At 38.2% G+C, this 13,915-nt stretch overlaps 2 protein-coding genes across 7 annotated transcripts; both read right to left on the bottom strand.

Annotated features, from left to right (window-relative positions):
- Window positions 1-766: 766 nt before the first annotated feature.
- On the bottom strand, window positions 767-5,082 carry sb:cb288 (uncharacterized). Of its 6 annotated transcripts, none has more exons than XM_059337710.1 (5): window positions 4,928-5,082; window positions 4,301-4,355; window positions 3,575-3,664; window positions 1,761-1,845; window positions 767-1,525 (listed from the first exon to the last, which is right to left on the bottom strand). In XM_059337710.1, exons 1-5 carry the CDS (start codon window positions 4,985-4,987, stop codon window positions 1,477-1,479), a joined length of 339 nt encoding a protein of 112 aa, XP_059193693.1. In that variant the 5' UTR covers window positions 4,988-5,082; the 3' UTR covers window positions 767-1,476. The 6 variants fall into 6 exon arrangements, with proteins under 6 accessions (XP_059193693.1, XP_059193694.1, XP_059193698.1 ...); XM_059337711.1 differs by having other exon boundaries at window positions 3,575-3,646; window positions 4,928-5,081; XM_059337715.1 differs by lacking the exon at window positions 4,928-5,082 and adding an exon at window positions 4,697-4,869 and having other exon boundaries at window positions 3,575-3,646.
- Window positions 5,083-6,331: 1,249 nt separating this feature from the next.
- ykt6 (YKT6 v-SNARE homolog (S. cerevisiae)) lies at window positions 6,332-12,060 on the bottom strand. The gene is made up of 8 exons (XM_059337419.1): window positions 11,851-12,060; window positions 11,300-11,464; window positions 10,969-11,051; window positions 10,241-10,341; window positions 10,041-10,145; window positions 9,543-9,608; window positions 9,101-9,202; window positions 6,332-9,003 (listed from the first exon to the last, which is right to left on the bottom strand). The coding sequence occupies exons 2-8, from the start codon at window positions 11,401-11,403 to the stop codon at window positions 8,968-8,970; spliced, it is 597 nt and encodes a 198-aa protein (XP_059193402.1). The 5' UTR covers window positions 11,404-11,464; window positions 11,851-12,060; the 3' UTR covers window positions 6,332-8,967.
- Between the last annotated feature and the right edge of the window lie 1,855 nt (window positions 12,061-13,915).

Consider the following 13,915-nt stretch of genomic DNA (forward strand, 5'->3'; position numbering starts at 1 on the left):
AGAGCACATTTTCAGCAATTAAAACTGAAGCTACCATCCACCTTGTAATCCAAACTATCCACACATCTGCCTTGATGTTTTGAAACTGTGGATGCACCTTACCTCATCAAAGTCAAGGGGATGACTGGATTGCACTGCTTAAATGATTTGTATCTCGTTCATCAGTGACAGCATCGTCTCTGCTCTGATTAATTCAGCAGAATTTCTACACACCTCCACACCACATTCCCTGATCATGACTTAGCTCAGTCAGTTCCACTCTGTGGTTTATAGAAGTTGCAAAACTGGTTCTAAAACACCACAAAGTGTTGGATCTCTGCTGCAGTGCAACTGTGACAGAGTCAGCTGCTCAAATAACAAATAGCATATTAAACAGGGTGGCTCAGTGGCTGCTGGACTGTATCCATTCATGCAGGATGTGTCCATCCGGCATGTAGCTTCACTGATTCAGCAGCTCATGAACTTGTATGACCTGATATTATTGATGCACACAGACAACAAATCACAAAATGTGTTTTCCTTTTGCACTGAATCTGTCCACTCCTTGGTTTCATTTAAGGGGATGTACAAGACATTTAGAATATGAATATAGCCATAAACAACTACAATCCCTCCATGTAAGTTTTTTAATAATACAGCTTCTCAGATATAATAAGAACCCGCTTAAAGTAGGTTTGAAGTGCATCATGAAACCAAGGAAAAACACTGTTTGAGTCTGATTTCACCAAAGTGTGAGTCGCAGCAGTTATTTATATTCACATTCCACTCAATGTAAAAAAGTCAGTTTATAAGAGAAGGCCAAAAGTCATACAGTAAACACAACTTCCTGAGTAAAGAAGACAACAGAGGACAAATATAAAACAAAATCCATTTCTGACTCCACAGTAAATGTTCTCTCAACACTCATGTTGAGGTGATTAACTGACAGCTTCAGGAGTTTTCCCCCCAAAAATGTTGTGAAACAAAGAGATTTAAAAAAAAGGCAGAAATGGAACCTACAAATGCCATTTGTAATGTAATTATGCAATATATAAAGAAATATTATGCCAGAAGAGTGGACATGTATCAACTGTCCATTTGGTGCAAAATGTAAAAATAAATCTACTTCTACCAAATATACCACAACCTCAGACACACACAGCTTATTGGTCACTGGAGCGAGCTGTGGCCTGAGCCACCTAATTCCTCAGTAGTGCAGAGTTCACAGAAAAAAAGCAGCACAATCTGACCTGCCGAACAAGCGTTTCACATCAACATGGAGCTCTGAGTAAACAGGAGCTTACACATCGTCCCAGTTGAGTCCGTTTTCTGTGGTTGGATCTTTGGATCTATTAGGAGGATTTTCTTCAGTGGCATACTGTCACTCTCTGTGCTTTTCTCTGACAGAGAGTAAACTCTGCAATCAGATTTTAGTCCGCACCGTTAAGATCCAAAATGATCTGCTGAAAGACATGCTCAACCTGGTAGCCAGAGTCTTCACACAGATGATCTCCGTTGTACTCTCACCCTCACCTTACTGTGCTTCCTGGAATGGAAAAACAAATGAGTGTGTTCACATGACAGCTAAAAGAAAACACTAGCACAATTTAACAAGCAGTGGAAAAAGTGCCGATCATATGATGTGATTTGTCTTTCTTTGATGAGCTCGGATCCAAAGTTCAGACATGTGACGCTGAAAGGCAGTTTGAGAGATTGCTGTGTCAACAAAATCTAACTGAAGCTCCAGCAAAGTCAAGTAGGGGCCTGTGTGTGTCCTTTACCGTGGTGGTGGTGACACCATGCACTTCCACAGGATGGCGTAGAGGCCGAGTAAAAAGGCAATGAACACTGTGGCTGCAATGGCACCTGAAAGCACAAAACATTTAAACATGTTAATACAAAGCTACGCGCATGCTATTACAGGAGGACAGGAGCATGCTGTAAGTGCAATGTGGCACAATTCACTCTTTATTGTAGCAGGAAGTACTGCAGAAATAATTTGTTTAACAAACATTACACCAAGCTCTTTAATGACTGTGTTTTAGGCTGGCTGATATGGCTTTTAAGTAATATTAAGAGTTTGAGGCTATGCTGCAAACAGAGAGCATCACATTCAGAATTCAGAAAAAAGCTCATCAGTTTGAACATTAAATGTTTTGTATTTGTGCAGTTTTAATTAAATGTATGTCAAAAAGGACTAGCAAATGAACTCATTATTTTTTATTTACATTTTAGCCAATGTCCCAACTTTTTTGGAATCGGGGTTGAAGGACATATAAAACTTCATAGTGTCTCAAACCACGTCTTTGATTTATCGCTTCATGATCTATCATCATACCAGTGTCATCATTCTGGTAAACTAATCTGAAATTAGAGGAAACACTATTTGAGTAATTACAGTTACACACAATTAACATGCAGTCTTTCTCTGAAATACAGTTTGCAGGCAGTACTTTTCTTTTAATTTAATTATCATTAATGATATTTATCATTTAATATTTATTAATTTGGTTTTATTTATTTATTTTTGACAGACTGACTTATTGAATTAATGTCAAATTACTCAATCACTAGGTCACTTTTTCAGTTCTTACACCCTCTTACCGTAATGCCTAGTATATACACATACTTTTTTTTAAAAGTGGGGGCTAGATTGGACTTTTTTAAATGCAGGCCACTTTGACTGCAGTGATCTGCACTGGGTGGTGTTTTAAGTAACAGATTTGTGTTACTGCTACTTGTAAAACTGACGTGAACTCAAAACAGTGATTGATGTTAAACCGGTGGAACTAGTAGCAAGTTCGCTTGCTGTTGCTGTGTGTAACACTATGATGTAATTATGCCAACACCAGAAGATTTTCTTTTATCATAGTAAAAATGATACCAGTATTATTCTATAAAATACAATAGGTTACACCCATACTGTGTATACTCATATGTATATTCGTGCTCCTAATTTCCTGGTCCAGCTTTACCACACGATCATATGTTAACAACAATAATTCACCTCTGCAACAAAAGAACAATTGTAACATCTTTCAGCTGTTCAGACATGTCTCCCTTCCTGACGGAGGCTGTTTGTCCCCATATCATCTTTCAGAGCTCTGCAGCATTTTATCCTGCATTCATAATACCACTGCCCATTTATGAGACCTGAGGAATTTCACTGCCCCTTCCACATTTCTAGTCTGAGTCTGCTGTGCTGATACTGTAACAGGAGTGTTATATTTTTGAAAGTGTATGACAAAAACCCCTGGTCTCTGAGTATTTCTGGAAAATGTCTGACGTAGCCAATAAAAACATTGCCCAGTAATTCGATCAAAATGACAATAAGTCCCTTGTTTTGCACTCACACTATAATTTACTGCCAAATAAAAATGTTTTGGAATTTTTTAAAGCTTGCCTTGTTGTTGTTGTTGTTGTTGTTGTTGTAACTCAATCCTGCCTTATTTGCAGGTCTCAACCCTCTGAGTAAAAAATAGCCTTTGTTAGCTGTTGACTCAGTGTGGTACATCTTACAAATCAGGTGTTTTTCCTCTGAAACAGGTCTCACGGGGTCTGTAAAGAATACACTTTCGGCCATAGTGGGGCTCACCAGGGATGATTCCACTGCTGCTGGTTGAAGAGTCCTCTGTGCCAGAAGGATGAGTGGCAGCTGCTGTTGAACCTTCATGGGGAAAAATAGCTAGAAACACTTGACAACAGCGCTAATATAAAAGACTGTGTGTGCATGTGTGAACATCTGCATACATAACTCAGTCATGAGACTTGTCTATGAGCATTGACCACTAGTATTTCATGTTTGCAGAATAATTTGCATTTTTGTGATCACTGTTCCTTTATTTTCATTTTAGACAGGGACTCGGACTCTTTTGAACTTTCCTGTTTGTCATGTGTTGCTCTGAAGAGAAAATAAGATTGATTTCCAGTCATCTAAAGATGACATACTGCTAGATGGAAATTACCTTTAGTGGATTTCCCCATTTATCTGGCTCCGTAAACTGATCTTAGTACTGTGGCAGTGGACATACATGTAGTTCAACTTTTTAGACTGTTAGTATTAGGGCTGCAACTAACCATCATTGTATTCATTGTTGATTAATGAATCGATTATTCCTGATTCGTCATTTGGTCCATAAAATGTCCATTACTGCATCGATTCATCAGTTCATCGATTTTATCGATTGACTGAAAGACTGGGCCACTAACTGTTGCAGATCTAACTAGAATTCAAAAACACAACATACCAATTTACAACTATAAGCTAAGACAAAACTCAGATAAACGGTTCAAGTAGAAGACAGAAGAGAAATTAACTCACCATTTCGGTGCTGAACAATATGTAAAAGCTGTCGTGTCAGATCTGGGTCAACCATCTGAAAAAGCAGCAAAACATTCGTGTTTGAACAAAAAAGAAAAGTGGAGCACAGGGCACTGACAGGACAAAACACACTGACACTCCAGCTCGGATATTTGTATATAGTGCAGGTCATAAATCACACACTAAAAAGCCACGATTACCATTGTTTTGGACACGGAGAAAAAGGAATTGAAAGGAAGAAGTGGAGTGCAGAGTGACTCATGCTGACTACAGCAGAGGTGGGAAAGTTGCTGCAGGAAGTCCGACAATGTGGAAAATCAGAGCGCTTCGGGCAACGACAGGCAGCAAAGATAAGAAACATGCAGGATAAGAACTCATAAGTAACCTACGTATTACCAAAACTTGGCGTCGACACACTTGTTCCTGTAGGAGGCTGGTAAAACACCTTCGAGTTAAAAACCGTAAATAAAATACTGCTAACGGAAGGCTTGTAAACAAGTAAATCAGTTACGGGTCACGTTTTAACCGTAGGACCGAAAGAGAGGCTCACTTTTGGGTCAACTTGTTTTGCTACATTGCTGCTCCTCAGGAAACGCAAAAAAGCGTTTTTGCTTTTTAGCTTTTTACCTTCGAGCTGTTTCCGTTGCTGATGACAGTCCTGCTCTTGTTTTCCACCTCCGTCCACATTTTGTGAGGCTGTTTGGTCAGACCTCATCAGTTCATCATGTTTTCTTCTCACCTCAGCTGAGCGCGAGGCGCGCCGCTCGTGTTGCTTTCAAGTGCTTATTCTGAACTCGTACATTACGCAATATTTTTATTTTATTTTTGTACAACATATTTTAAGTTATTCGGACGAGAGAAACGTATTGCAATATGTGTTTCTCAAAAATGTTATTATTTTGATAACATGCTCCTTGTTGTGGAGGGTGGGTCATTTTTTTCCACAAAAGTACATTACATTAACCTTCATTTACATTTTATAGTTTATTTCGCATTTAACAAATCAAACGGTATTGTGCATGGTTTTCACTATACATATTTGGTATGCGTTTTTGTACAAGATTTTTCAAAAATTGTCTTCTTCCACAATACTTTTCAACAAAAATATTTCCTGCTGTAGTCAGTGCTGTTTATTGAAGTAACAGAAAATGGTTGAAAATGACAATTAAGACATCCTGCTGTCCCCTACAGAGGAAAATTGTTAAATCTGTATTATGAAAGGCTTAAATTACATTCACTTCAAAAAAGGTTAATTTAATACAGTTAAGGCTCTCTTAAATACAAACAAAACATCCTTATGAAGGACATAAACAATCTTTATAAATCTGATCACTTATCACTCTTTCTGCTACAAAACCCCTATTTTTGAAGACGTGTTCTGTTGGTCACACTACTGTATGTGCTACATCACTAGAAAGCCAAAGCACATTAGGACACAATTAGACTGCATGCATGGTGTTTGAAATAAAGGCCTCAGTGTCATGTTCCCCACAGAGGACAAATAAGAATTGCCAGGCATCAGGGGGTGTTTCAATTGGAGGAAGGATAGTAAATGGTTTATTGGTTGTCTAAATTATGACAATGTTTTTCTTTAACATATGGTCCAACATTTGTTAAATACTTCCTTGCTAGCCACTTCTTATTTGTGGTAATTTAAAATTTGTATTACCGAAGTACAGTCTGAGGTCTTTCATGGCTTCTGTTCCTATTATGGTTTGACATGCCCTACAACACCTGCAGACATCAGCTTCTGACCTTCCTGTTGAAAGGTGAAGCCACACAAGCTCAGTTTGCTGATTTAAGATATGTATATTGAAGATAGGGCTGCTGACTTTCAGACACTGCACAGGACAAGTTTACCTTCACACTGTTTCGCAGGACATTTCTGCAACACCTTAATGCCGCCTCAGAGAGGTAGCTGAATGCCTGAAAATACCACCGACACACCAGAAGCCATTGTTTGTGTTTATCTCAGCAAGATTACATGTGTGGTAAATAATCAGTGTTCCAAGATAAAATAAAAAAAATTAATAGAGACAGAAATGAACTGTTTATTATCAGAAGTCTTTGTTTCAAATTTGCAGACCACATCTGGATCAAAACGTTTAATGCAGACTGTTTAACACACAGATTTGCAAATCTAGCACATGAATTTGAAATTTTAAAAAGAGAAATCATACAAGTCTCAGAAACAACCCTGAACACGCTTCAAATGGGAATTAGTCATACGAATAGCATATACAAAGATCAATTTACTGTCCTTTATGAGAAATAGTTCCATTTATTCTCTCGGCTTTAAAGAGAGCCATTTACCAACAGTCTGCAGAGATATTGCACAAAAGTTTACACTGTAAAAGCAGAAAGAGCGATTCAGATCACACATACAAACACGCAACAGTCCTCACACACAGGCACTCAATATCACTGCAGCCTGCAGATGTTGTATATCAGCAAATCATACACACATACAGCAGAAAGAGAGAAGTGAAACATTTAAAATACACAACCAAAGGCCTCTCTTTGTCTTAAACTCATCAGCGGTTCCTGAAGAAAGATATTTCTACATACGAAGCAAACAGTGCTGACAGTTAAAAAAAAAAAAAGTCAGCCGTGGAGTGTCTGAAAATAAAAGTGGGATCTGAAAAGTCTCAATTTAGGTCTGCTGTCCTTTCAAACGTTATACCCATTTTAGAAGAAACTTGACAAGCACACAATGTGAAGCCATAAAGATCAACAGCAACCGGTGTCCCAGAATCACATCAGTCACAATAAATTATGATACAATGTCAGTGATCCCAGATTTGAGAATTACAAACGAGCCTGGGCTTTTGAACTCTAAAAACCTGGTTAAAGTGATAGTTTGAATTTAATGAAGTGGGACTGTATGAGGTTCTTGTCCACAGTAAGTGTATTAGCTACACCAGATGGCAGTCAGCATGCCCCCAGTTTGAAGAAGCAGGAGTACAGACACAGACACTAAGCTAAGTACCACGAAGGATGAGGGCAGCAGCGAAACATATTTTATTCACCTAACAAAAACACCAGTTTAAGTATACACTATATTCAGAAAATGTTCAGACAGCCCTGTTCACGTTTACACAGGGAACTGAAGACGTTCTCTATAGGGTTATCACAGACTAGTCTCCACTGACAAAAACAGTAATGTTACCTCACAAAACATCAGTTGCTAGTGGCCCGCTATCTCAATCATAAGAGTTTATGGTCATTGTGTGACTTCACAGTTTTAAAGGGTCACAAAATAACACAAACTCGATAATCAAGGCAGTGTGAGACTACAAACGTAAAACTAAAATGACTGTTTTTGTTAATGGAGTCTGGTGACATTGATGAGAGCATAGAGCGGCTTCAGTTTCACCTGCTTAATCTTAAACAGGGCTGTCTAATGACAAAGTAAAGTGGTGACAATATTCTAAATAAAGCGTAGATTTTAATTATCAATTTTTTTTAGGTGGCTAAAAAACCTATTACTGCTGTTCCCATCCACAGCAGTTCACTGAAGTACTCCTGCCTGCTTCTTCAGACTTTGGACGTGCAGGTTGACACCTATTGTAGGCAACACTGACTGAAAAAAAATAACAACGCCACTTCAGTAAATCTGAACTTTTCCTGTAAGTGTTAATGTGTATTGGCTACCGGAGAGAAAAGCATGGCTACAATGTTTACAGTAAAAGAGAATAGCTTACATGTCCTGTCTTGCTCATGAGATATTTCTCAACAAGGACAAGGGGTTAGCCGCACTGCAATAAGGCTGCATCTATGAAGAAACATCTCTCTACATTTCACACCTATTCTCGCACTTCTCATCAGCTTTAAGATGCATCATCACTCATTAACACACTCACCCATAGTGGGAATGTTTAAGGTTTCATTTAACACTATGAGACAGATAAAAATCAAACAAGTCACGTAACTTAATCCAGTCTAACAAAGATGCTTCAAAATCATTGTTAAAATATTTTGAACTAACACGTCCAAGCAGCCACTTGCCATCATGGCTCAAATTAGAGTTTCTAAATTGACCTCAACAATGAGGCTTATTGGGACAATAAAACTAAATAAACAGGGCCACCTGGTGGGCAACAAAGGTAATGCGCCTCCAAAACAGTTTGGGGATTTGAGGCGTTGAACCAAAGACGGTGATGCATGTTATGAAATAATAATAAGACTGTGAGATTGTCAGAGTTGCCTTTAAGCAGAAGCACAACTGTTAATACTCGTTTAAGAATTTTAAGAGTTGAAATCAAACTATAAAGATTTGATTCAATCTGAATAACATTAAATGGTTTGAAGACGTTTCAACAACACATCACCGATACACAACGTCACACTATTATGTCCGCAGCTGGTATTGAAACACCACACAGATGTTTACCTTTTGAGAGGTTAAAATAATTCAAATGTTACTTCTTCCCCGACCAAACCCAATCAGTCCTTCAGCCCCCATCAGTCACAATCCGGACAGGTCACCCTTAAGACTAGCCACCACCTTCCACCCTGTGGCGCCCTCATCCTGGCATATCCCGGCATCTCATAGACAGTGTTTGTCCCGTCCTTTGTGTTGAGAGCTCGTGGCTGGTGCATGATGGGAGTTGTAGGAAAAGCAGAAAGGCAGAGAGAGGCATGTCCGCGAGGACGAGGCAGCAGCATCACATGATTTCACAGCATGAGTTCTGTTTCCGTGCCTGCAGAGTTAACATGGACACACTGTCAGACATCTACACAGTGAACGGCCATCAGACTTTCAGTCTAGTGTTAATAAGACGAGTCGTCTGCACTTACAGTCTTGTAGAAGGCTTTGGACTGGTTTCCAAGGTGCTCTGACTTTGCCACAAGGTCATCAAGTTTCTCTCCTCTCTCCAACAGACTCTCCATGGTGTTGTGCTACGGAAACAAATATGTAAAGACTTGCTAAGGGCTCTGGAAAGGCCACATCATATTTCAGGCATGCAGGGCCACAAATTGGTCTATATAATACACAAATAGGTTACACATTTTTGACATAATCAGTCATGATTACTGGTAAGACATTGTTGATTTTTTTCAAATGTATTTTGTTTTTGACACAAGCAGAGTGCCATATAATTCCATTATATTTGAGAGAATGCAGACGAATCTACAGCAAAAGCGAATTCCAACACTCTGAAACTCACACCAGAACTGTCCCTTTAAGTGAGTTACGTTTGATAAAAGCTTTGGGTCTCAGCTTAGGTGGGATTCTTACCAAAATGATCTTTGTCTCATCCAGCTCTGCCTGCACTTTGGTCATTGCATCTGCTTCTCTGGGGTTCTGGGAAAAACAAAAATTAAAAACAGTAAGCTGTCAGGTACACCATTATTGCATGATGATCATTTGTCAGATCACAAATCTGATGAACAGCAAATGAATTAATGCAGCCATCCACATGGTGTTGAGGCTTTTGCTTTTACAGAAGTGTGCCGGTCTTCATCTAAAGTGGGTTGGGAAAACTATGGATGCAAACAGACTGGCTTGTGACACTTTAGCATTCCGATAGGCAAACAGAAAGACAGCCCTTGAAGGTATGTTGTTCTCAGAGGAGCTCCACAATGAACAGTCCCTCCGTTTGGTCAGAAAACACCTTATGAAGTTTCCCAATGGAATCTGATATTGTTCTCAGTGATCAATCATAGTCTAGTTAATCTCATAGGCCATCAGGGTTTCCCATTGACATATTATCTGACAAACCCATTAAAAACTGACCTGGTATTTAGAAAGGTGAATATCCAGGGCTTTGTAGTTTATGGTTTCAGGAGTGCCAGAGGGCCAGTCTATACTATCCACTTGCCTGGAGAACTCCTCTAAAACCTGTAACATAACAATGAGACAACAATCTCAATATTGAAGATGACAGCAAATTGCAATAGTTATATTTATATATATTTACATGTTTTTGTACCCACCTTGTCTAGCAATGTGAAACAGACTCTCTGTGGGTATTCAGTGTCTGCAATGGCCACAGCACTCAGGTTGTCGTTTCTTACATAAACATGGCACAGGTACTCTGAAAGAAAGAGGAACCATGTATGATTTAATACAAAAATTGCGATAAAAAAAGACAGTTCCTGATAATATTGATTAACCCAGATCGTGTTGGCCCACTTTGTAGAAGTAAACATGACAGATTTTCAAACAAATGTTAGAAAAAGCACAGCCACAATGCATGATGATTGAATATCATTGGGGTCAGCAGCCTTTTTCATATGAAGTGCCACTTTTAAATTTTCCTGTTAATTAGTCTGCCATATCAGCATTGAAGTTAAAACAAAGTGTATAATGACACAACAGCAACATTTACATCTCCAACAGATCTGTAGTATCAATTTTTTCAATTTTCAATTTCAATTTTCAAAAAACATTTTCCTCATATAATCCAAACATTTTAATCATATATGACAGCACTATACAAGAAGGCTGCAATTCCTATAAAAAACATCCACACCGGAGTTGCTGAAATCCTTAACCCAAGCAGTCATCCAGCAATCTTATGTATCAACAATACACTTAATAGTTGTACTTTTCTTTTTCTACACCGCTCTATGGTTACAAAAGGTTGTGAAGTTATATATCTTAAATTAAGTTCCAAGCTCACGTTAAAAATCTCAGATTGGGCTGAACCTGCTCCGTTTACCTTGTTCCTTGACAGAGGCACGGCTTCCTTGTGATGTCCGCTCAACAATCAAGGCACTGGTGAAGGTCATGAACTCCTGAACACTAAAAAAACAAAAACAAAAAACAATAATGTCACTGCTAGAAAAGTATTCAGGCTACATTATTTTAACTTGAGATTTTATTGTGTCTGGTAAATTAAAACCAAAACAAAATTTCTGCCAAAACCAAAACAAATGACAAAAGACAGAGCACAGTGTTGGATAACTACATAATCTCTGCAATCTACACACAGTAAACCACACATTTAATGTTTAATCAGTCAGATGCTGGTTATATTCAGTCATACTCACCTGGAGCGCTGAAAGAAGCTGAAGGATGAGAGGTCATAGGCCGATTTAAGAAGGTTGGCTTTGGTGGCACCTTTATGGTGGATGCTGAGACTGTAGAGCTTCATGCTGCCGCCGTGTAAGTTCTGGTCAATCAGTCAGCAGATACGATTACAGAGCCCTGATGATCTAATTTGGAAGATGACACAAGCAGAATCACATGAGAGCATTAGCCATTATCCGGCTCAGCCAGCTAGCTTCTCTGCTAACAATAACGTAGCTAAAGAAACTTGAGCGAAGTACAGCTGACAAGTGCTAGCTTAGAAGTGAAAGTAGCCGCCTTATTATTAGCAACCAAGCTACCCAACTATCGTTAGTCATGCTCCGTCTGAGTAAATCATTTTCTCTAGGCAAAGAGAATTTGGTTAACTGACAGTAATTAGTACAAAGTTACCACGGGCTAGTCGCTATGTAAATGCGGTTTAAAACTTGCATAGCAACATTTCTGACATTAAGTCAAGCCTACTGATAGCTACAGATGCTATCTGGTGTTCGTGAGGCCTCAGCTAACTTACCAGACAAAGCAGCAGCAAAGTCTTTGATTTCCGTCAAAACAACCGAATAAACTTTTTATTCCACATAAACTATAACTCGTTAATATGTAAAGCAGACGCCCAGCGACCTAATCACACAGTTGTCAACGCTAACTAAGTAGTTTTCAATACACAGGTTAGTGACCAATCACCACGTCACGACCCTCTAACTGTCCAACGCGATATTGGCTCCGGAGGAAACTAACAGTCCGGTTTGCTCATAGTTCCGACTGGATACAAAATAAAAGTTCTTAAAGTGTTTAAAGAGGAACCCATTAAAAAAACATACATGTTATTCATATTGTCTAAGGTAGTCAAAAAAAATATTAGCAAGCATAAACAATTATCCTAAATAAAAAATAGAGTAATAAAACTTAAATTTGTGATCAAGTCATTTGGGTATAAAGTATGGAACTGCTCCAAAAACAAAGCATTAACAGATGTTATAGACGACACTGAGGGCACCCAGGGGAATGATCGAGGTATATGGGTATATTTTCTGTTTAAAAATTAGACAAAATAACATTTATATACTGTATACATAAAGATAAATAACATTAAAAAAACTAACATTTTGTGGGCCCAGAAACTCTCCCATTCATTGTCTAAAGAGCAGTGTTAAAATAATCTGATTATTCTGTTTCTTTTTCTGTCTCTCTTTCTGTCTCTGTTGTCTGTCTCTGGGTGGTGAAGGTCATTATGCATGCGTAATCCACTAACCTTGGTAGTACTATCTCTCTCTATACAATTATGGATTAATCATACAATATGAATTTAATACAATGATTATGTTTGTGTGTTAGGCTAATATTGGTTTAGAAACTGTGATTACTTTAAATACATATATTCCATTTGCTTAAACTGATTTAAGATTCTATAATCACAAAGAATATATTGTATGTTTCATATTTAAGATTTTAGAATACATGTAGACATTGAAAAATCTGTGTCTCCAATTATATCACTGTAGGACATAACAAGGCAGAATGATTGTCTTAACAAGTTTGTTAGCAGGTCAGGACATGGACTTGATGTGCCGGGCAGGGAAGATTGCTGCCCGGTGACATGACGTGTCCCTGTATTGATTAAAACTGACGAATCGGCGGATCAAGGATGCGGCACTTCCTGGAAGAAATCTACCTTCATTTTTGAGTAAACCATTGTTAGTATTTAAGGGGTTCGAGGGAAATGAGACGGGCCCAGACTTCATGACCTGAGACCTGTCTCCTGTGTAACAGGGAAGTGTAGAGTGAACCCACAGATCTCTTTAACTGTACATTTCTTGACGTATTGTAATGAAATTATGTTAAACTGAGAACTTGGACATCTCCTGCTCATCATTCCCCATCAAACGATCTGCACAGAGAAATAGGTGAGGATTTTCGGTTGGTGTCAGATACTTCAATTTAAAAGGTTTCCTCAAGCATTTCTCTAACAGCAGCTCTAGACTTTATACTTGGCGTCACAAGTTTGGGACTTACCTTTCTGCTTCCTGGCTTTGAGAGAGAGTAGCTCATGTACATAAATATTGACTGAACTGTCCTAGGCCATGGGAATAATATATTGGAATTCTTAATTAAGGTGGTGTTTCCCCTTAATACTAGTCTTAATACTGGGGGATTTTAAGATTTTAAGAAAACAAATAGTACTAACTTTTCTTTAAATGTAGAATTTAAAAAAAGGTTTTTTAACTGATGATTGCAGTGAGACCTCAACATGAAAAATGAGTTTTCTTTTAAATGCAAACTTTCTTCTGTATTTTCCCTCCATGTCGATGACCATAGACTATATATACAAAAACTATGCAATGTACAATGGTGGTAACAAAATATGTGATCAAATTAATAATTTCACTGATCAGTCACTTTTTCTAGTGTCTGATTTTATATGGTATTTGAAAAATAACTTTATTTCATAATAATATAATTATTTTCCCCCCAGTTGGCATAAAGCCAAATAAGCCTTTAAAAAAAGAGAAAGAAATAGACCTATGTATAAATGACGTTGACATGGATCTGGTGACAATGATTCAATGATTACCAGTAGT

Source organism: Centropristis striata, chromosome 7 (genome assembly GCF_030273125.1).
Source record: "Centropristis striata isolate RG_2023a ecotype Rhode Island chromosome 7, C.striata_1.0, whole genome shotgun sequence".
NCBI lineage: Eukaryota > Metazoa > Chordata > Actinopteri > Perciformes > Serranidae > Centropristis > Centropristis striata.